Here is a 24,472-nt window from a genome sequence, read left to right on the forward strand (position 1 = left end):
CGTTCGCAGAAAGATAAAAGGAGAGACGATCGTTTCTTCATCCCCCTTTCCTCGTTCGCAAGCGACCACGTAAATTTCTCGCTTTGCGTGGCGACGTAACAATCGGGACAAACCGGAACTGGATCGATCGCGTAGAATCCCCTTTCTCCCCCAGTCTGTCGTCGAACACGTTTCCACGTCGAGCACACAGACGGATCCTCCAGCCATCTTCCGAGATGATCCGGTTTGTCCTTCCGGCTCGTGCCCGGTCTCTCAATCGACAATAGCCTCCGATCGCTTGAATTTCGCAGCAATAGCTCGCGGACGCAATCGTCTATACGGTCTGCGGGCGCCGAGCGTATTCAATGAAATTCGATTATCCCGCGCGATCTTATCGCTCGAGGGCAGGTGCAAGATCGTAGCACGAACCTGGGTACATCCAATTTCCGGCGAAGAATTACCTCTCTGTCGGTTCTAAGACACCCGAGAAACGCGGTCGTAACCGCGACTTAGTCCTTCGCTTCGCTTCGCCAACCCTTTTTGCTTACACACACCCCCCATCGCCCCTCTTCTTTCGCAACTTCTCTCACGCTTCTCCTCTTCGCTCTTCGTGAGTTTGTTACCGTGTTGTTGGCTTCGGTGTGTAGACTTTTCGCTTTTGTTCGCTTTTATTCGTTCGCGATTCTCCTCCTCCCCCTCCACGGTTTGCTTTCAACTTTCATCTTTCGATCTTGGCTGTTAAATTTCAGCTTCGTTTTCTTTTTCATTTTTTCCCTTTTCCTTTAATAGCGAGGATGTATTACTTTGATGTTTTCAATGCCTCTCTTAATTCTCGAGTCTTTTATATAGTCGAGTTACTTACTTACTGCGCGTTTATAGGGAAACTCGACGCGGCGAAAATACACGTATAACACGTCAGAACGTGCAAAAGTACGTAGAACATATAATATTTGGCAGGTCAGATCAATTTCCATGACACTTTTGCATGAAAATCCGCGGTTCAATCGTGTCAAATCGTCGCTTGATCGTTAAATTGCGCTGGCAACTGATTGCGGACCATAACGAGTGACCCAAGCCGTACATACAACAATTCGTCGCTTTCTTTTTGAACTCGTCGGTATGGACATCTCACTGGATAGAAATGATTGAGAAGTAATAAATTTATTATTTGCTTTGCCTGGGCTATAAATATAATAATTAAATATAATATGAAATATAAATATAATATTAAATATACTTAAAACTCAGAAAATCAGCACGTCATCCCAGCGCAAGAGGTTAAAGATCATCAGATCATGAGCTCACAAAATATTAATTCAATCTCAATTAAAATCTTGATTATCCTCGAGATTATCTGCCAGCCACCACTTTTACTTTCAAGCCATTCTCTTTTTTCATCCTTATACTTTTATCCTCCATCCACACTTGGTATATCGTCTTCAAGGTAATTGTTTTATTACCTCTCTCTCTCTCTCTCTCTTCCAGGCTTCTATACTCTATACAGCTCTTGCTGTTATTTAAACCGCGTTTTATCTTTGATTTCTTTTTCCCCATTCCTTTGCCAATTGCAACCATTCACTCCCTTTCACCACGTTTTTCTTCTTCTTCTTCTTCTTCTTCTTTTCTAATACAGATACGAGCTACCCTTTCGCTACGTTGAAATTATGCAAAGGAGGAGACGATGGCTATCTTCGTGCATGCTCTTTCTCTTCTCTCTCGTCGTTTCTTTTTCTTTCCCCCCTTCTTTTTCTTCTTGCTCCTCCCTTTCTTCCCTTTTTTGCCTTTGGCATCGCTGTGTACGGGACGTTCTTAAGACCGCGACTCGCCTCGGATAAGACCGTGGGTTCTCGCGTTACGCGCGCGATTCACAGAAAAACGCCTCGTGCCTAAGTGGCGGGAATACGGTGGCTTCTTCTCCGTGGCCTGGCTCCCGGGCGAATTTTATCCCTCCGCTCCTTTGTCTTACTCCTCGTGTTCTGTCGATGATGCATCTCCGTGGTGCCTGAGTTTTAAGAAATTCTTCTGTCCCAACTGTTTCGAAGAACCTCGTCTTCGTCCACACACTTTCTCCGTTTTCTCTTTCCGATAAGAGCACGCGTAATTGAGTGTCATCAGTTTCCCTGTTTTCGCATAGTTATTTATTTCGGCAGGTAGGGAAATTCGAAGAATTTTTTGTGCAGTTGAAAGATCAAGTAGTTTTAAGTAGTTAACGTGTCACATGTGTTTTCTTTTGCGTTTTTTTAAATATATTTATAAATATAGTATATATATAGTAATATATAGTAATTTATAAATATAGTTTATATATAGTATATATAAATATATTATTTTATATATATATAAATATAGTATTTTATATAAATATTTAAATATAAATTTTATAAATATAGTATTTTATTTATATATTAACAAAATATGGTATTATATATTATATATTAACAAAATTGGGTGTTCCCAATGTCGTTTCGATCGTACTTTCTTTCAGTATGTTAAATGCTGGCTACTTGTTTCAACAAATTTAAAAGTCCATCGAACTTTTCATAGAAAATTTATTTACTGCAGAAATGGAAAATTGGTTGCTCTAGTATTTTTATTTCTAGAGATTTTTTTTAGAGATTTGAAAGCTTTCGGAACTCGTGTCGTGCAGAGCGATTTGTGAATTTTGTATCCGGTGGATTTATTTCCGCTGTGAGTGGAAAAGCCCCTAAGCAAATAAGCGTTTTTTATTTTTTTTTTTCGACAATCGTGTTTTTTATATTTTTTACGTGGCTGCGTTACTTATTGACGCGTTCTGACAGCGATACTATGAGTCGCAACAGTCTCCTCTCAAGCTTTGGAAACATAAAATAATTGATTCATGAAGCAATCAAATGTGATTTATGAAAAATCGAACCTTACACTGTTTTCACGAGGAAGTATTAATAGATTTAAGAGTTGTGATTGATTCTAACAACGACTGACAATTTTAAAGAACAAGAAAATAATTGCCTTGTTACCTTAATAACTTGGAAATCCATATTTTAAAAATCCATATTATTCACATAATTGGAAAATTTCTTTTCAAACGATTCAAAAAATTTTGACATATTTCGATCACAACACTAACAATTATTAATTCTTGTATCGTGAATTGAAGTATGGAGCTAGAATTAAGAAATGATCCTTCCTTTTCAAGAGGAATTTTTAAAATGTAATATAGATTTTTCGAAGCATCAAGTCGTTAGGACTGAAGATTTCCCAGCAAATAGTATTACCTGTATTCCACTTTTTATCACATTTCACGTGAAAGAAAGAATTCCGCCGTGACAATGTAATAACAGGAATTTCGAAACGCTCCCTATTTTGAATATCGTGGTAGGAAACGAGTTATGAAGTTGGCATGTAGTGGTACGACGTTGAATATATTACATGTATGAATGTATATCGCGTGATGTAACTCAATTTACAGCTCCACGTGGAACCAGTCAAGGAAACAGACGTGATAGAGTTATTTAAATATTACGAGGGCTTACTAAAAGAAACTGCGAACCTTGGGGGGAGGTTGAGAGGAATAGAATTAAACTGGGAACGGAAACTCGAATACAAGATTTCTAAATGAAGAAATTATCACCGAAGGAGATTAGCAAATCTAGATAGTTACGAGTTAATCTCTCGCGTCACAATATCGAGTGAAACTCGTAATAGATTGTGTTTCGACAAAGCTACGTCCCAGTTGAATCCTTATTTTCATTTGAAATTTCATTTCGACCGACAAAGTTCACAATTAATGGAACCATACAATAGCCCTTCGATAACTTTTCTATTAGCATTACAATGTTTTTAGAAGGGAATAATTAAGTTTAACGCAGTTAGGGAAGAAATCATAAAGTTTGATGAATAGATCAATGACAAATAATGTGTGTCAGAGCTTCCATTCTTATTATTTAAACATAAGAAAATTAAAAATAATTGTCACATCAAAATCTTTGTTAAAATGTTATGTTACACGAATTCTATACTATAGTCTAGATCTAAAATTATTCTAAACTCGACTTGTTAAACATCAAAGTCTTAAAAATAAAAATTACAACGTCATAATCCCCACGATACATTTCCATTCTTTTTTTTTTTTCTAAAAACTGAAAGATCATGCTGAGATTTCCAACCAATTTTCTATCATTCATAGTAAGACTCTTCCCTCATATTAATCCCTGATTGATATCGTTGGACTTTCCACAAAAATCGAGATAGTTTATTACTGCTTAATTCTGAAATTTTTAATTCGAAATTTTGAGACTCTACTGATCTCCATTTTTAAGAGATAAGATTTATAACAATAAATAAAATTAAAATTATATTAAAAAAATTAAATATTATTAGAATAATGTAATATTATATAATTTTTATTATATTACATAATATTATATCATATTATATCATATTAAAATAAAATTGAAATTATATTAAAAAAATTTATAAATAAAAATAAATTAATATTAAAATAATATAATACTAATAAAATAATAATTAAAATAATATAATAAATTATTATTAAAATAATATAATTTTTATTATATTATATTAAATATAAATTATAAAATTATATAATTTTAATATAAATATAAATTTTAATATTAAATAAATAAAATTTTAAATAATAAATTATAAACAATAAAATTATTAATCTTAATATTAAATATAAATTATGGCTCGTTAATAGCCAAATAGCCTCAGCATGAGGAGCAATTTGACAAATGAACATTGACAAATCGCGGCACGCGCGCTAGAATTTCCAAGTAAAGAAATAAATGAAAACGCGAATTAGCGGAATTTATCCGTTTCCCACTCGCCGTAAAGATGATCTTCGGATCACGGTGGATGACCGAGATAAATCTTTTCGGCGAGAATAGCCGGTGAAACGATATTAGGGGCGTACTCACAGTGAACGTGCAGCATCATCCGTTTGCTGACTGATGGTGGTACTCCGTTACTCGCGATGCACAGGTAGGTGCCCATCTCGCTTCTGGTTACTTTCGACAGAGTCAGCGTTTCCCCCTCGGCGGTAGCTACTGCAATACAGAAGCCAGACGGTGGGAATTTAAGATTCTGAAAAATCTTACGGATCGTTTGTTGCCGGATCTGAGAAACCTCTCGCAACGCAAACTTGCTAATCGGAATTCCTTACCTTCTAATTCTCATCTCATGCATGTTTCGATAACGAACGAAAGCCGTTCGCGATATCTTTTCTTCTTTCCTTTTTTTTTTTTTTTTTTTTTTTTTTAAAATAAATTTGTACAGATTAGAGAAGATGAAAGGTTTACTCTATAAGGGATATCGATCATTTCTGGGAGCAATATCGTTGCTTGAAAAAAATGGTCCGTTTGAACTTGCGCAAGTAATATTTTTGCTGATTCGAAGGATCTGCCGGTCGAGTAAATTCTGCAAGTTTGCCTTTTGGTTAAATCCATACGAAGGTCAGACAGCGATGGAAATACAAATTTGTCTGCCCGTCTGGGGATGCTGTTTTAAATGTACACTTTTTTTTTACAGTCGGCACGTGAATTATTCGACTCTGATCGTCGAGGTATTTAACTGGATTATTCCTGAGTTATATTCGGGAACGCGGATAATTGCCATGAATGTCAATATCGTGCCAAATAAAATAATCAAAGTCTCTACGAAAATTTGATGAATAATTCATATTGGTCGTACTCGCTGAAAAGAATTCATCAATGTAATAAATGTAATCAAATGACGTAATTAAAGAAAAACAGTACATCGAGACTATTATGTAGTTCCTTTCAATAAAACTATGGAATTTTGAATTACTTTCAAAGAAAAATATTTTTATACAATTTTCTATTTCCGTCTAAAGAAAAAAAGATGAAACTTTCTTTCGTATATTAAAAATGTAAAAAGTATTCTTCAGATAGTTTATTCTTATAAAATTATGTACTCAAATCTTATGAAGTTTTATAAAATCTGCAGTCTGGTAATTGATACTACAATACGATACATTTAAATAAATTGCTAGAAAGGAATACTGGTACCATTATTAAACGTATTAGAGTAAGTTAAATCGTTTAAAATTCGAAAATTAATATTAAATATCGACACCACTATTTCTCATCAAGTAAGATCATGAAATTTTTTATTATACAATCATGTACACTATTATGGGAAAAAATCGTGGGAAATTTACTATTATGGAAACTTATGGAAAATCAATAGATATCTTGCTCTTCGATTCGCAAGTACGAAACGTTGAATAGTTTTTGTTCGCGAGAGAATCTCCTCGGTTCACGGCGTCCCAAGTTTAATGCTTCAATTGAAACTCGATGTCAATGGAAAGCTACTTACACGGTTGAATCGTTTAACCCTATCGAGTAAATAATCGAATTGGTTCGATTACTAATCAAACACAGTGGATTAGGTGCGATACGAAGCTTAAGGTTCTGCTATCGTCCCTTTCAATTCAATGCGTCGATACTTGCCCGAGCACCCCCATGAAGCGCAAGGAGATGAAAATGCAGTTTCACCTTCGCTTACGAATCAGCATTCTCTGAGCGAAATGCAGTTCTACGTGAAAGGACATACTATCATTCTCTCTTCGTCTTTTTACCTGAAAGAATTCCATTTCTTAAGCTGTACCGTGACGGAAAGTACGTTATTTTGGAAGAATGACGTCTCTAATAATTATTTAGAAAAATTTAGAAATAAAATATTTCCTATATAATGCGTTGCAAGATTGTTTATAACGTTAAGAAACGTTTCGTCAAACGTAAACCGAGGTATGCAATATATTAATGAACAAAATGAATACAAATATAATTTTTTAATATTATTCGTTTGATATTTGAGGAACGTATATAGCAATAAAAACCTAGTCTTCTTTTGTTGACTCATTTGAGCATTATCTATTGTACCATTTGTAGATTCCATTAATAATATAATTATATTATATTATATCATATTATATGTAATATTATAATTTCATTAATTAATTCATCTATTTAAAAAACAACTGAATATTTTATGCATTCGAGTTGAATAACATATGAATGTGAAATAATCTTTAAAAAGAGCAAGACTCACAAATTAAAATGAAATTTTGTAAACTACGCGTAGAAAAGAATAGACATAGCCAACAGTGCAATTATTTGTCAGACAATAGGTACTCTTCTAAAAAATTCCAAGTATCTCGTCTTCCTGTTTCGGTCGAGAAACACACAAGTTCTACATACGAACGACCGAAATAACCTCGAGAAATATCGGATGAAAGATAAAGTAAAAAGGGGACGTGTTCTCCAAAAAGACATCCTCGCGCTACAAGTCCCCCGTACTGAGACTCGATCTTACCTTCAAATTGGTACTATTTCACAAAAACGTACGCCCGAGTTCTCCTCCACGAGCTCGAGAGACGAGGCGATTCTAAAAGAAAATAGGACTGGAAAGGACTCCGCGAGATAATGCGAGAGTCGTGAGTTTATATTAGCGAAATTCATCCCTTTCAAATTATTCTCAACGTTTCGCCACTTAAGAAAGGGATGCATGTTTGGGAGAAGCAAGTCCGGGGAAACGACGTAGCAATTTTTCTCGCAGGACGAAACGAAGTTTCAAGCCTGTCGGATCCGTGGTAAGCAGTCCGGAGAGGTCAGAATTTTCTATTTCATTTTTTTATACTATATCACGTTAGAAGCTTCTTGTATTTTGCTCGACTGTGACGTCGATGTTCAAGTGTGATTTCGCGTTTCCGAAGACGAGATACTTCATTGCGCGAAAGGTTTCTTAGTCTTCAAAACTTTAAGAAATTCATACCGAAAATAGGGAATATTGTCGAAAATCGAAATTTTTATATTTTATATATTTTTATATGTTTTATTATATTATATATTTTATATTTATATTATTTTATATTATATTTGTATTAAATTTATTTGTATTATTTATATTATTTTTATATTTATATTTTATATTTTATATGCTGTCAGAAATCGAAATTTTTATATTTTATACGTGACTCAATTTATTTATAACTTACGCCTGAAGATGGAACATTTACAGCACAGGAAAAATTTTTTCATCTTTCTAGATTTCAGTCAGAAAGTATTTTTTATAAAATCCAATCTAATTCTTTTGTTATTATTCAAATTGTCCTTTCTCAAAATCCTCCTTAAACGAAACTTTCGTTGACTCGGTTGCCTCGATCGGGGCAAGGGGATGGGCTTTCCTAAAAACGTCATGATTTATGAATTGAAACGTACGAGGAGACGTTGACGAATCGACTTCAATTTCGATATTGTACCTGTTTCCCGATTCCAATCTGTTGTGTTTTACGAGCCACTTTACTTACACCGAGAATATTTTATCGTATTATATACACATCATTGGCATTGTCATTTCTCAATTCTTATCTACAACCGGGGGCCGATCTAAGCACTATAAATCCACGTTTATTCGCTATCGATCAACCGAGCGATTCAAATTATACTGTTGCATCTTTATTAAATTACAATAATCCATTCAACGAAATCGAAGAACAAAAGAGAATATTCACCATTAATCGTAAATAAAATCCCCAAAGCGGCAGAAATAACTTCCAATATGAAATATTTATTTAATTTCTGTCACACGGAGTTGCACAAAAAGCAAAATTCAATAACGAAAGTGGAGCTGAAATAATTGAAATCAACAGCCAGATGAGCGGGAGAAAAAAATGCTTCCTCGAAACAAAAGTGCGTTCGTTTTAACTCGACGTTACGTTGATAATTAAAACGCGGTTTACGAAGGGAAGCATTTTTTGAAACAGAAAAGAAAAAGAAGGAGAGGAATGAAAGAAACTATGAAAGAAACGAAAGAAAAATCTTCATGTTAAAGGAACGCAATCGCGAGAAAGTGTTCGACGTGTGTTTCGAGACAAATCTAAAATGAAAATGAAAACATACGGACAAAGAAACGTAAGAACGGAATGATCACGATTCCGTGTATACTCACTTTTCGTTTTGCCACCGGACAATCCGGCGCGGGAAATAATCTCGGCGCCATCTTCTCGCTTCCAAACGATCTCAGGTTTTGGATAGCCGCGAGCCTTGCATACCAGTTTCGCGGATCCGCCCTCAGGTACCATTAGGTCGTTGGAGGTCTCTTCGGATATTATGTCCGGCGGTATCACCACTTCTAGAAACGCGCTCTGCAAATTCAATGAATCAGCGTTATTACCATCATACCACGGAATAACATGCCTAATGTCTTATATTTCGAAGAAGAATAACATTTTGTTTGTTCTAATATATATATATATATATACACACACACAATAAAATTAAACCCTCAAGTACTATAGAACAATTGAAATGTACATATCTAGAATGTAGACTACCCAGTAAATTATTAATACTCGTTATAAGTGCGTAGAAACGATGAAATTAAAAATTAAAGTGAAATAAACTCTTAAAAGAAATATGGTAACATTGTATAATTATAAGTTTTAAACGCAATTAATAACAAATAATATTATCATGTGTTATTTATTATTATAAATAATAATAATACTATTTATTTATAAATAATATAAATAATAAAATATTAATATATATATAAATGTTAATAATAAAAATTATAAGTTAATAATTAAAATTATAAATAATAAAATATTAATATATATTAATATCAATATTAAAAATAATAAGTTTTAAACGTAATTGATACTACAAATTAATAATAAATAATATTATTATAAATAATAACAATAAAATAATATTATTTATAACATTATTATAAATTATAAGTTTTAAATTTAACGTAATTAATCCAAACTTCTGATTAGAAGCTCCAAGCAAGGATCAAATTCAATTTCTATTTATTTTTATATACTGATAATAAGGAATTTTCAGCAAAATGAATTGAATAACGCAGGAAAGGAAATAAAAATGATATATGTCTCGCAGACAGTCCATATATAATAATTGTCTGTCTCACAGACATTTAATTCTAGTCTGGTAATTAGTCTACTAATAATATCTATATATATATATTAATAATTCATCAAATTCCTAGATCCAGGTGATTTCGCGAGAATGCATTTTTATTCTTTGGCGCGTCGTCGAAGGCGTCTAATTACTGAGCGAGTGTTAACTAAGCCGGGCGAGGAACGACAGACGGTCGTATTTCTGCCATGTAAATTCCCGACGAAAATTTTAGAACATAATTCCGTGGAATTTAGCCACCTATCCCCCCCTGTCTGGGGAGCGAGTCGCCGGAAAACACTACTTCCACCAAGCGCAGAACGGATTTCGCTTTGAAATGAATGCCCTCCGTGCGAAGGCATCGCGTACAATAAAAATCTGACCCGGATCTAGGGTAAAAAGATTCTCTACTTCTCCGCCCATTTCCTTCCCCCCTTTCTTTTCTTCTTTTTTTCTTTATTTCTTTATTTCGTTTCCTCCCTTTATTTTTTTTTCTCTTTTTTCCTCTTCTTCTCCTAGTTGGCCCGCGTCTTGACAAAAATCATCGTCGACAACGATGCAACAACAGCGTCTGTATACGTTGTCGACGATCGATCAATGTCGAATATCGATAAGAAACGACTGGTAACTAGAATTGTGCAGTAATTCATTTCTATTGTGAATCATTTTTGTCATCGATTACCGAATGCAATTGCAATTACTAATCAATCGATCAAAATAATTTGCAATCATTGATTTTTGAATCATTCAATGATTTATTCCTGTTGATCATCTGATAAAGTCGCGAATTTTGTTCCAAAAATTGTTAATATTTGTTGCGCACGTGATTTACAACCTACGTTACACGACTTGAATCATTATACAGGGTGCTCCCGGGTTAAATCGCCAAACTTTTGATACGAATTTAGGCTGATAGTAATCATTTTGAGCAACATATTAATTACAATAATTGCAAACATAATAATTACAATTATTTTTAGTATTTATTATTCAATATTAATAGTTATTATTATTTATCATTCAAATACAACAATTTTCTTTAATAATTTACGTAATAAACCTGAATTATTTCAATGGCATACATTACTAAGTCCTACAACTTTAGTATTATAGCAAATATCTCTTGAAGGAAGCATTTGCTTCTAAAAAAGATTTGTTTGTTTTAGGATCCTAAATTCATATCTAAAGTTTGGCGATTTGACCCGGGAACACTCTGTATAGTAAAAATAAAAATTTATCCAAATAGGACGCGATTACTGATGATTCAACAATCGTACGGACGTAGTTTTCTTTCTTTTTTTTTTGTTTTACGATTACTTTTGCAATTACTGATGATTCAACAATCTTTTTTTTGTTTTACGATTACTTTTGCAATTACTGATGATTCAACAATCGTACGGACGTAGTTTTCTTTCTTTTTTTTGTTTTACGATTACTTTTGCGATTACTGATGATTCAACAATCGTACGGACGTAGTTTTCTTTCTTTTTTTTGTTTTACGATTACTTTTGCGATTACTGATGATTCAACAATCGTACGGACGTAGTTTTCTTTCGTTTTTTTTTTTTGTTTTGTTTTTCGTACCTGACTCTTCATCGGATCCGTGTTGACTTGACACATGTAAATTCCTCGATCCTCTCGGCGTACCGCGCGAATGTTCAACGTCCACGTGTTGTAGTCACTGTGCGTCACCGATAAACGCGCGTTGTTCGTGATCACGTGCTCGTGAATCGCCAGGACTGCCTTGGTGTCCGCTTTGATCCACGCCACCTGGCCTCACAAACCCATTTCTTAACACTGTGCGTATCTCCTTCGTCCGCGCGGACGAAATCTTATTGCTAATACAATATGCACAGGCTCGGTGCTTCAATGCACTTAATTGCTAAACATGATCCCGCGTACGGGTTTCGCCTTCGAAACGATCTTCGCTCGTTTCATGCCCTTCGTCGCGGAAATGAAGCGTGCTCGTTGTTGGAATGCATTATGAAAGGAGAGATTTTATAGAAACGAAGCCAATGACTATTAAATAAATTGAAATTTGTAAAACATTTTGGAAAATATCATTGACGGATCGTTGTGTATAATTCATTGGCATTGATTCAAGTTGGAAAACATAAAAATACCGAAAATAACGAAAGATTCCACATCGTTGGTACTAACAGTTTTCAACTGTTGTCGAGCTGTTGTGGAATTTTATGCAAATTCATAATTTTTCAGAACACCATCGGAGTAGCAGAATCTTGGAAAATTGTTCTGCATGTTAAATCGTACTCTGGATATATTTCTGTATCTTTTTATTATATCGTGTGCATCCTCTGTAATTTTACTTACAGATGTACTTTTCATGTTTCGACGAGAGCGTGAGAAAAAGTTGAAATTATCGAACGAATTTCACGTAGGGAGATACAACAACGTAACGCAACGCTCGCGAGAAACACGACGTGGAATAACGTGTTATAGAAAGATAAACTCCGGTATACCATAGTTATTCTTTTTGCCCGGGTTTTTCTATCCTTAAACAGAAAATACAACCCGACCCAATTGCGTGACTTATCTTGCGTTTTAAAACAGCAAGAATTATATCCGTCTCGTTATTTTTCACCTTTCCCTCCCCGTTTTTCTACGAGCGTGAATTAAATTTCACTCCCCGGATCCAACGATCGATTCTTCTTCGCCGCGTAAATCCTTTGAGATTCAAAGAAGTCGAAAATCCGGCCCGGGAATAACAATTAAAGCCTCTCCCTTTTTTTGGTATTTAAGCATGCTTCATTTCCGTGGAAATTTTGTAATCCTGTAAGCTTCGTAATAATAAAAAGGGACGAATTTAGAACACATATGCTTGCAAAAGAATCTAATCAATGTTTTTTCTATTTTATACGAAAAGAAAAATTACTTTGTGCAATGTCGCTACTTTTTTTTTACAGATCCTTTTGCAAATTTATGTCTGTCGAACCAACCAGTTTAACTCTCCTAGCATTTTCCCGCGAAAATTTTTCAGATCCTTTTGCAAATTTATGTCTGTCGAACCAACCAGTTTAACTCTCCTAGCATTTTGTTCGTTAAATACGAGGCTCCTTTTTAAATAAATATTTTCGTTTTCTATTCACGAGCGAGAATTTATTTCCTATTTCCTCGATTCATCTACGTTTTGATTTCCTTTTCAATTTCGATCTCTTAAATCGTTGACTCTGCTTGTCTCGTCTTACATTGGAAATTTTTGTTATCTTACTCTAGAAGCTTGTTATACATTAATGATACTAGATACTTAAGGTATGATTCTTTTAGAGAGAGAAATCCTACGATGGCTAAACTATGAATGTCCTACGATATCAACATCGTATCTTCAACAACCAAGTAAGTTCAATCGATTGTTTCAGACGAACTTTCTTCGAATATTCTCGATGATTGTCAGATTTTATATTTTCTTGAAATGACTTACATTAGATACCAATATTTTTCATCGATATTTACCCAATATTTTGATAATCTTGCATAAATATCATCGCATGATTTGTATTATTTCAACAAATGCCACCATCGAATTTAAAAACAAACATATTTAATTAATTCCAGATTTAATTAATCGGCGTTCTCAAACTAAAAGTTCTGAAATAACCTACATTGGGCATCAATATTTTTCATCAATATTTACCCAATATTTTTATAAATTTGCATAAATATCATCGCATGATTTATATTCTTTCAACAAGTGCCACCGTCGCGTTTAAAAACAAAAACATTCCAGATTTAATTAATCGGTGTTCTCAAATTAAAAGCTCTGAAATAACCTACATTAGATACCAATATTTTTCATCAATATTTACTCAATAATTTTATAAATTTGCATAAATATCACCGCATGATTTACATTCTTTCAACAAGTGTCACCGTCGCATTTAGAAAGAAATATTTCAAACTTGATCAATCATCGGTTCAGTGTTCTCAAACGTATGCTACGACGATTAATTTATCTCGTCGTTGATCGTCGCTAAAAGAAGGATTAATCAAGGCGGGAGTATTTCGCTTCGTCGAAGGAATCCAGATACCGCAAATTTTGAAAAACATCCCTGCCCGATTCCATCGAGTTCCATCAAGTCGTAGACGATGAAAGCAAGCGGGCCGCGACACAGTGGGCAAAGTTCATTTCCAAACGTCAACATTTCCCTTCCAACCTCTCCCCATCTAAGCCACCGCCGACCGTTTACGAAGTTTCGGCGGAAACCGGGCCTCGGCAGCCCGGTAGCCTCCTGCTTCCGGTCCTTATTTCGCGCAGATATTATTGGCACGAAATTGAACCGGCGGCATGTCGAATATTTGACCTCGCGTCGCTTTGAAAGGCTATCTATCAACCAACAAAAGAGGTCTGCGGTTCTTATCGATAACTCGAAAGCGGAGTGTACAGAGAAGGCAGCTGGAAGGGTTTACCGGGGGTGGAAAGGGGAATATATATATATATATATATATATATATATATATATATATATATATATATATATAGAGAGAGAGAGAGAGAGAGAGAATAGATAGAAGCTAGAGAAGGCGGGAGTGGGAGGCTTTGAGTGTTTGGTAGTGACGGCCCTGTGAGTGCCTCCACTTATAATACATTATACGAGGATAGTAAACCCCCTCCCAACTCACCCCCTCGCCACTTCCTTCTACTTGCTCTTCGCCTTCCTGAGCAGCTCCGAAAACGAGCTCTCTTTCGGCAACTGAAAAAGTCCCCCGGACGACAGATGCTCGCGATTCTGAAACATTTATGCCACTTTTCCACTCCCCTGTCCGTGATGCTAGATCTCCCGCCCTCGTGTCTCACGGATAGACAGTCTCTCGCTTCTATGGTCGCGCGATTCTTCTTTTCAATGGGACCGTTACTCCCTCGCGTCGATTCATCGACGGATGATTAATCTGACGCGCTGTTTTCTGGTTTGCCGTGCCACGAGAATCGTAAACGCGCAGCGAGCAACAGAAATATTTCTACCCTATGTCGATGTCACGTTGATGAGTTTGTGCGGGTCAACTTCAGACATTTCAAAACTCTTATTGCTGCTTTATGTTGTTCTTCTTACGTTTGTCACAATCTTGTCGGAAGTATCTGTATGTCAGTCGTACTTAATCCCTTGCCTATACGATTCCCTTTTCGATTTTCGCACGACTCGCGCTGTCAACCGATTGCGGACCGTAACGAGTGACCGAACCGTAACACGATAATTTCGTCGCTTTCTTTTTGAACTCGTCGGTATGATGTCACTGGATAGAAATTATTGAGAAGTAATAAATTTGTTAATTGTCTTGCATATTTTGTTGCACTTAAATATACTTAGAACTGAGAGAATATTACAATTTTTAGAAAAAAAAATTCTCGACGTGCGTGGCACGTTATTACAGCGCAAGAGGTTAAAGAAGTAAGTATTACTTATTGAAACTGTAAAATTAGCTTAGGCTATTCAAGTATAAACATTGTATGTAATTTTCAACAGTTCAATAAAATTAAATTTAAAATCTGACTTGAAACTTCATAGATTCACAATTTACTTTTTCTTTCAAGTGTTTGCAATTTGCTTTTATCTTTCGCCAATAATTTGTAATGCCAGAGCGAGTGCGACGTTACAAGCCAAGGAATTAATTACGATGTGATAATTAGCCAGCATTATCATTTGTAAATTTTGGAATTTACATCGTAAAGGAATACGAGTTTGCATTTGAAGAGAGATTGAAATGCAAAGATTCGAAATTACGAACATTTCTGCGACTCGCTGTAGGTCGGTCGATTCTAGAACTAATTTCGCCCGATTGCACCGAGGAATCTTGCCGGAAGGCTGCTGTTTGATATCTCATGTGATAGAACATTGTTAATATTTTTCAATTTGCGGCGATATCTGGTTCTCCTCTTTTACATCTTTCTGAGCGATATTAAACCTTTGCGCTCGAAATGCCAGCACGGCTGTTCGTAACAAATGCTGTTTCGCTGTTGTCAATCCTGAGTTTCTAAAATAAATTGGAAAGTATCTTCGCTTTGACCATGTTTAAACGTTTACAATATTGTACAAATACTATTTTATTTTACATAATGAAAATATTATTTCATATAATATTTATTATTTAATATTAATTGATTGTAATAATATTTAATATTAATAATATTTTAATGTTAATTTTTATTCGGAAAGGTTATTTTCAATAGGATCGTTGACATTCTCTCGTCCTCTCAATGACGCTTTTCATATTCAATACTTCAAATATCAATCAGTTATCTCAAAATGCAAAATATTCTCAATCAAATTTTCAAAGGTATTAGAAAATATTCAATAGACTATACTTCGACAAAATTATACATAGACAAAAATTAACGATGCTTCAATTCGCGAACACAAATGATTTAAATATTTTTTAATACTCACATTCGATCGAATGCCATTGCTAACAGTTCCGAGTGCAAAAGCTACGAACGAGGAGAAATACTCCCGTTAAGTATTGTAAAACTGATTGCGCGATATCACGATGTCAGGTCTGAATGTAATTTCGAACAATTTTGCAGCCTCGTAAAAAGCAACAGACCTATCGTCTACCATTCGCAATTAACGGTCTCTCGTTGCTTACGTTACTGCTTTATTCAAACAGCTCCACGGCCTCTCTGTAAATTTCAAACAGCTCGGCGTGCAACCCCCTAAGAAAACTGCATCGAAACGCGAAACGCTCGCTGGTTTCCTCGGGACTCCACCCCTTTCTTCCGAGCCTTCAGCCAGCCTTGGTCGAAATATTCGCGGAAAGTCGAGAGTCGCGACGCGATCTCCGCTCGGTGGATCGTACACGCGAGAGAAGACGAGGAGGAAGAAGCCGAAGAAGAAGGGAAACCCTTTCCTCGTTCGTTCACCGGCTGCGAGATCCATTGCCCGAGAAAGTATTGGATCGAGAAATACAGTCCGAGCATTACCTATTCTTCAGAAGCTCTGCTATCATTCCAAGTGTCTTGTTTGAGCGCGAAAATTAATTGAACCGTTGAACATTGCCTATTCAGAAATTTCTAAACAGGCAGTGAAAAGAATATTAGAAATTTTGGTATTTTTACAAGTAACTTGATTGACTGAATTCAGAAAATTGGTTGAAACATTAAACATTGCTTATTCCTTAGAAATTCTGCTATTTTTCTAAGTGTCTTGTTTGACTGGAGCGCGAAAATTAATTGAACCGTTGAACATTGCCTATTCAGAAATTTCTAAACAGGCAGTGAAAGGAATATCAGAAATTTTGGTATTTTTACAAGTAACTTGTTTGACTGAATTCAGAAAATTGGTTTAAACATTAAACACTGCCTATTCTTCAGAAATTTTGATAATTTTGTAAGCGTTTTGTTTAATTGAATTGAAAAAACCGATTCAAATATTGAATAGTACTTATTTTTAGTATTTCGTCTTGCCGTGAAGTTAGAAAATTAATTCACGCCCAGAGACATGGAAAAGTAGATTCAGAAAGGATTCAGAAGCATGAGATCGAGAAGGCTGGTCGAAACGTTCAATACTGTCTGCAGTACTAAAACAATTTTAACAGTTTTTTCATCGTGAGATATTACACCGTTTTAGTTGGAAAGTAGAGAGAGAGAGAGAGACAGAGAGAGAAAGAGAGAGACAGAGAGAGAAAGAGAGAGACTTTACCGGACACATTAAGTACCACAGCAAAATTAGCTAATTCCGGCGACTGTCGCGTTTCTGAGAACAAAGAACCGGGAAATGTGAAAGAAAAGAAACGCTGAAAGAGAATCGAGAGAGAGAGAGAGAGAGAGAGAGAATACCGCGAGAAGTACAGAAGGGAGAAGGAATAATATTGCAAAGGAGAGACAGGGAAAGAGCGGAATATTATTAGAGGAAGAAAAGAAGGAACGATCGGGGCGCGTAGCCCCGTGTCTCGCAAGGAGTCGCAAATTTGCAGCACAATGAACGGGCCATGACTTAAAGGGCACTATGGAAACGAAGTTTATCTTAAGCGAAAGACGCCCCCTCGCCTAATGCAGTTTCCCTCACGCATTTTCAGCTCGCGATCGGTCTTGTACCTTTGTACGGGGGATGAAAAATAAGAACCAGAGAACTGAAGTGAAACTCGAAAGAGAAAGACGGAAAAGCGAAGGGCAAGAAAAGAAAGAAAAGAGAAGAAGAAGAAGAAGAAGAAGAACAGAACGCGCATACAAGTGTACAGAGAGAAAGACAGAGAGCGTGAGAGAGGTAGGATAAGAGGTCGATGGAGACGACGAAAAGACGAAGAAGAGGGAAACTCCAGAAGGGCGGGAGGGTTCGAGGTGGAACCCTAGTCAGGTATAATATCACACTACGTGCACCTATCTACCCGTGGTCTCCATTCTCGCTCCTCTTTCATATGCAAAACCATCGTCGGCGCTCTATTGTGGCGCATTGTGGGATCAGCAGCCTCGTCGGTCCAGTCTACCACACCTCGTTTATTTCCCGCCATCTTCTCGCGCCGTGCCCTCCGTACCCTCGGTCGGCGTGCTTCTCGCCAAATCCTCTCCCCTTCGCGTCTACTTTCCTTCTTCACGCGTTTCTCCTTCGCCTTTCTCTCTTTCCACCCCTTTCTTCACTATCTGCCTGACTACAGCTTCCGACTGCGCTCTCCCCCCCCCCCCCCCCCCTATCCCTCGCCAATCCTCAAGCACTCTTTTATTTCGCCGACCTCTGTTTTCGGTAGCGAGCCACGAGCTGTTCCTTTCAACGGCATGCAGATAAATGGATAAGCTTGCTAATTAAAAGTTTCACAGGGCCCGATCCCTTTCTCCGCATCCTGACGCTGCTTCCTCTTGGTCATCCATTCTCCCTCCCCTCTCGCGCGTCTAACGTTCTTCGCCATCTTCGTTCTTCGGCCTCTCTTCTCTCTCTCTCTCTCTCTCTCTCTTGTTTCGTTTCGTTATATCGAAACGGCCGCACCGCCGGTTTCTATTTAGCGGCCGCGACCGGCTCTCGGCTTTACGCTCGAGGTTACAGAGAGCATTATTATTCCATGGCCGGCCTTTGTTCCACGGCCCCCGTGGCTTTTTTTTTTTTTTTCTTTTTTTGCACAACCGGCGACAACTTTAAACGTTGGAATTTATTGCTGCACGCGGCTCGCGGCGCTGGTTGAGATAGGACTTCCTATAAGCGTCAGACGCACGCACGTCACTTTTATCTATAGCTATTTTAATCCCGTTGCATTTCCGAAATATTCGTTCTCGCATTCTGCTGTGGAGGATATATTTAATCGTTCGTGTGATCGTTTTTTTTCTGGCAATGAAATGCTCCGAATTTTTGTTTGCCGCTTGTCGTTTCTCCTTCATCTTTGTCTTCCATTTTGTTAAAATCGCCAGAAATATGTACTTAAATGCGCAATTTTAATTTTAAACAGTTAACGAACAATACCGAACAGACAAGGTTTCAAACGACTGATGCAATATACAGTTTTTAATGGGAGGAATCTCCGAAGACCACACGTAAACGATTTTTAACGTGATCTGAATTTTATCGAAGTACGTTCCCATTCCTCTAGACAAGATTCGAAGTATTCGCGCCAATTTTACATACAAATTTTCCACGTGAATGTTGATCAACTGACTTTTAAAAATATAGTCAAACATTTATCGATTAACTCGAACGATTTACAAATCGTTTCAAAAGCTAATGCAAGTCATTTTTCATAAAATGTCGAAATCAATGACAATCAATGAAACAGTTTAGTTGCAATACCACCGTGTCAATTCAAATGAAACGAATTCAAAATAGTAAAAGCAGAAGTTTTGCGATTTAAAATGAAACAACTTTAAAAAAGCAGACTGTCATATTATTTTTTTTTTAACGGAAGATACAACAGTTCGTATCGACGATTTTCCATTTGAAATTATTTTTGGCGCGAGATCGACTCCACGAAAAACCATTTATATTTGATAAAAAAAAAAAAGTGAGATGGTAGCATGGCCATGAAAATTTGTTTCGAAACATCACACAGACCACATATTTTCATACATGTACTCGATAAAATATCATCGACGTTAAAAATCCATATGCTTGTTCAATTCTGCTCGTCACTGCTACGTTCAAAATATGAAAACTGTCATTAATATCCGCACAAACTATTACGTTGCATTACGATGTCACAATGACTGAACTGTTTCACCAACTGAAGATCACGTCAAACAAAAGGACGACCGCGTGAATCAAGCGATATCGGTACAAATGCGTCTGACGTGCGTGCGTCTGACGCACACGGGAAATCCGTTTACAGTGAAACCCACTCGCTCGTATCGCGAATTTTACACACGCGGTATCGCGCGATTAACCGATCGCGCCGAGCGACACGCACGATATCGCGCGGCTTACGCGCCCGCCGTAACACGCGACCGTCATTTTTCATCGTCATCATCGGCTGTTTTCATCGGCGAAAGGGTTACACGGCTTGTTGAGTCCCGTCGCGCGGTTAACGATTCATCTTGCCCCCCGCTCGTTCCGCTCGTTTTCAAATTGATCTTTCTCTCTCTTTTTTTCTCTTTTTTTATTTTTTACAACCATTTGCGCAAGTGCAACTTCCCTTTGTAGCTGTTTCTTTTTTTCTGTTCACGCGAAAGTTTTATCATAAAATTTTAATTTCCCTTTCCCTGCCCCAGGCGTCACGCGTTACCACGTGCCATGTCAAATGAATTTCACTGAATTCGACCTTTCACCATCGAGCGATAAACCGCGGAGAGATTTATTTTTTTTTTTTTTTTTTGCAAAAAAATTCAAGTGCTTATCTGCTCGTTGTGGGAAACGAGTTTCTGCTCAAAGGAGAAGTTTCTTGCTTTAGAAAGTAAGTTCTCTTGCTGTAAGGGACGTCGTTTCCCGAGATGTTCAATTGTTAATATTTTTCTTCTTATGGTTGCTGCTCGGCGGGGATAATTAGCGTCGATGTTTCATTCTTGCGTATTCGAGTCGTCCTCTTCTCGGGACGTTGCAATAAAATTGCATGCGCCTTTTACGCGATTTTTATCTTTGCCATTTTGTATTTTTACGCGAGTTTCCATTCCACGTAGTTTCCTTTCTTTCGTGTCACTAAGCAACATTAACCAAGTTACAAAAATACATGGCCGATCGATTCGTCAATTTCTTGTCCAGTTGCTTGGAAATAGAATCGACATGTAGCTCCTTTCGAATTGTTCAATTTGTCATTAATTATTTCAATTTCGACGACTAAGTTGAAGTTCTATTAAAGTTGGAGACGAAAATACTTTTAGCAGAATACGTGTTTTAATTTATCTATTTCGAATTCATTTGTTCGTAGAATACACGTGATCCAGATATAAAATATTATACTCAGTTGGCTGTCGTAGTAAAATCTAGGAAGCGTTTAATTTAACAGTGAGAATCGCTGGAACTATCGTTTTTGTATAATTTTTTTTTTCAATTAATAAATATGAAAAAAAATGGCCAATAAACAGTAGATTCGATTTTGTTTTTGGATCTCTAACGAAATTGATGAACGTCAAGCCAATGTAGGAAGGCAAGATGACAATCATCATCGATCGGAAATAATGCTTTTAGAGTACATACAGCTTGGACACTTTTATTCTATCTGTTTCGACGATATTCCTTTGAAACGGCAATAGTATACTTTTATTGTACATATAGACTGCGTGTACACGTATTTCTTGGCTATGAACATTGAATATACAATGATTCATAAAAGTAAAATTCATAAAAGTGCAACACATAATATGTAAGATGTGTAATATAACGTATATACTCTTAGATTGTCGAAGTTCATCGATTTCCACTAAATATCTTATAATTTTTAAATATATTTTTAGATTCGTTCTGTTCGGTATGATGTTAATAAAATATTAAATATATTCAGAAAACGTTCCTACAAACGTTCGAATACTTTCTCGTAAGCCATGTCGTGGAAAACAATAAAGAGAACTATCGAGAAATCTAAAAATTTTTCCAAAATCAATTTAATCAATTAATTAATTATTCCTATTAATTTTTCATTATCCAACGACCGGACGTGAGAAATTTATATAATTTAAGGTCCCCCGGCGAGGCAATAATTCTCAGGTGGGTTTTAATAATTCTCCCGTGAAAATTTTTCAAGCTTATTCGATTCTTTCGCAAGTGTCAAAATATTGATAAAATATAGCGTAATAAGCGCGTTCAATTTTCCCAGCTTTTATGAAGCCTATTTTTTACACCGCGGTGGATCCGTTGCGCCCGTTGAATTATTAGATCGGTCGAATCATCGGCTGCAAAATTCATCGGGATACTTCGTGTAGACCACGCGTTACACTGTTAAACAGATTACTTCGCGGCGTGTACCAGGGAGATATGAATTTTGAAACCGTCTGCTTTTGATACATGCACACTCGTCCGGGGCAAAGGCTTAACTTAATCTTCCTGACTTTCGACGTAATTTGTATCATGAGCTAAACGAGCTGAAATTCGGCCGTACGTATCATGAATCTGCACGTTACTCCCCTCGGACTTGACTCATTTTTCAGCTTTGATTAACTGTTCAACGTTCTCGAATTCCAGCGATTCTCCGCAGCCAGTTGTGCATGAACTTCTCAAATGTAAATATTTGTTCTGGATTTATCTTTCCTTTGTTCCGCTCTTTTCCACGAACGAGCGACATATTTTTTTTACGCTAATCTCCACTAATCTTCTAAAATTGCTGTTCAACAATATTGAGATATTTTTCTAACGTCGGTGTTCACTGGAACTATCACTACCGAGCGTGTACTACCGAGACATTTAAGTATTTAAAATTTCTATCAGAGACACTGAAGTCAAAAAGACGGAGGAACTTTATAATACAATGAACTACAGAAGCTTCTGTTTGTATAGTTTACGAAAAATTATTTAAAAAAAAATACGCTGTCTTACGTCTATGAAATGTCTAACGAAAATTATAAATTGGTCATTTTGATCGCATTGGTAATTGTTAACCTCTTGCGCTGGAGTGACGCACGTCGAGAATTTTTTTTTGTCCCAAATTGCAACATTCTCTCAGTTTCAAGTATATCTAAATGTAACCCAGGCAAAACAAATAATAAGTTTATTGGTACTTAATAATTTCTATCCAGTGATATCATACCATTTTCAAAGGGAAAAAAAAGCGACGAATTACTGTGTACGGTTCGGTCACTCGTTATGGTCCGCGAACCAGTTGCCAGCGCAAGGGGTTAATCTTCACTCATCTTCTACAATTGTCGTTCACCAATATTGAAATATTTTTTTATATTTTATACATTTTAATATATTTTATATACTTTTTATATTTTAGAACTTTAAGTAGAACTACCGAGAGACTAAAGTGTTTAAAATTTCCATCAGAGACACTGAAGCGAAAAAAATAAAAGAAACAGAGAAACTTTATTTAAATCTTTAAAAATTGTTTAATCTTCAAAAATACGCTGTCTTGCATCTAACAAAAATTATAAATTGGTCATTGGTAGTTCCACAAGTTGTTAAGACCACGAGCTGGTCAAAATATCAACAATTTTCCATCAAGCGTGCGAACAGTTTTAACGCCCGCTGTATTTATTCTTCTGCTCGCTTCTTCAAAAAACGACGAGAAGAGACCGCGCGAAGCGGTCTGAAAGAATGAACGCAAACAAAGGGAATAAGATTAGCCGTTTTCGTCGTAAAAAAGCGAGAAAAACACGGAGACAGTTTTAAGAGTCTCTTGTTGTGCTTCGCGCGTTGAAATAATTACTCGTTCGTCGTGGCTAGCCGTGTTTGAAACACGCTTCGGCCGAGAGACACGGTCAAGCGTTACAATACTCGTGATACTTGCAATCGCGTTAGAAAAGAAAAATTGCCAAGCGTCACCGTTAAAAAAAATTCCACGTCCGCCGCCATATTGAAACTCGAAGGAAGTCGCAGACTCGAGGATCTCGCGACTGAACGCTCGACCAAGGAATTTCTAATAAGATGGACGCCTCCCTCCAGCGGAATTATCGTGGCTCCTTCGCGTTCGCGTTTAAATATCAAAGTTTCGAAGGCGGAATTTTACTTTCTAAATTGCTCTTCAAACGGTCACGAACGGTGAATAGCGAATGGACTTGGTCCATTCAGCGAATGAATGCCCGAGCTGCGACCTGTTCTGTGAATGAACGTCTCATTCGGAGGATCCAAACTTGTTTAACTTTTACAGACATTCTTTCTTACATTCTTCAATGTAATTTTCTTCAACGTGATTTTCTTTTTCTTCTTTTTTTTTCTTTTTTTTTTTTTTAGCATCGTCGTTAGGAACTTGACGACTCTGAATTCTGTCGGCCAGAATCAGAGTGGTTGTTCACATCTGACATTCTCGAATACTTGGAAATCTGTTATTTATTAATTGCATACTTAGAGTACAAATTATACTTAAATATTGTTGTTATTAATTACTAATTATATTTATTATATTATAGTTATATATATATTATATATAATAATTATATAATTATATATTAATTATTAATTGTATTTAATTATATTTAAAATATAAAACATGTCGATGTTAAATGACAAGAAACAGTTCTTCAACCAAGTCTAGTTCTT

General features: G+C 36.3%; 1 protein-coding gene across 4 annotated transcripts in view; it reads right to left on the minus strand.

Annotated features, from left to right (window-relative positions):
• Nucleotides 1-24,472, minus strand: part of LOC122528817 (lachesin-like) — a 97,602-nt gene that overhangs the window by 31,613 nt on the left and 41,517 nt on the right. For 2 of the 4 annotated variants that reach the window (XM_043654340.1, XM_043654341.1), the window contains exons 3-5: nucleotides 11,508-11,693; nucleotides 8,953-9,148; nucleotides 4,899-5,027 (exon numbers count right to left, since the gene is read on the minus strand). In XM_043654340.1, the coding sequence (XP_043510275.1) occupies nucleotides 4,899-5,027; nucleotides 8,953-9,148; nucleotides 11,508-11,693 (511 nt within the window). The remainder of the gene's footprint in view (nucleotides 1-4,898; nucleotides 5,028-8,952; nucleotides 9,149-11,507; nucleotides 11,694-24,472) is intronic. The other 2 variants (XM_043654342.1, XM_043654343.1) reach the window with 2 other exon arrangements.

The sequence above is a fragment of the Frieseomelitta varia genome, unplaced genomic scaffold (genome assembly GCF_011392965.1).
Source record: "Frieseomelitta varia isolate USP_RPSP 00005682 unplaced genomic scaffold, Fvar_1.2 scaffold_262, whole genome shotgun sequence".
Taxonomy (NCBI): Eukaryota; Metazoa; Arthropoda; class Insecta; order Hymenoptera; family Apidae; genus Frieseomelitta; species Frieseomelitta varia.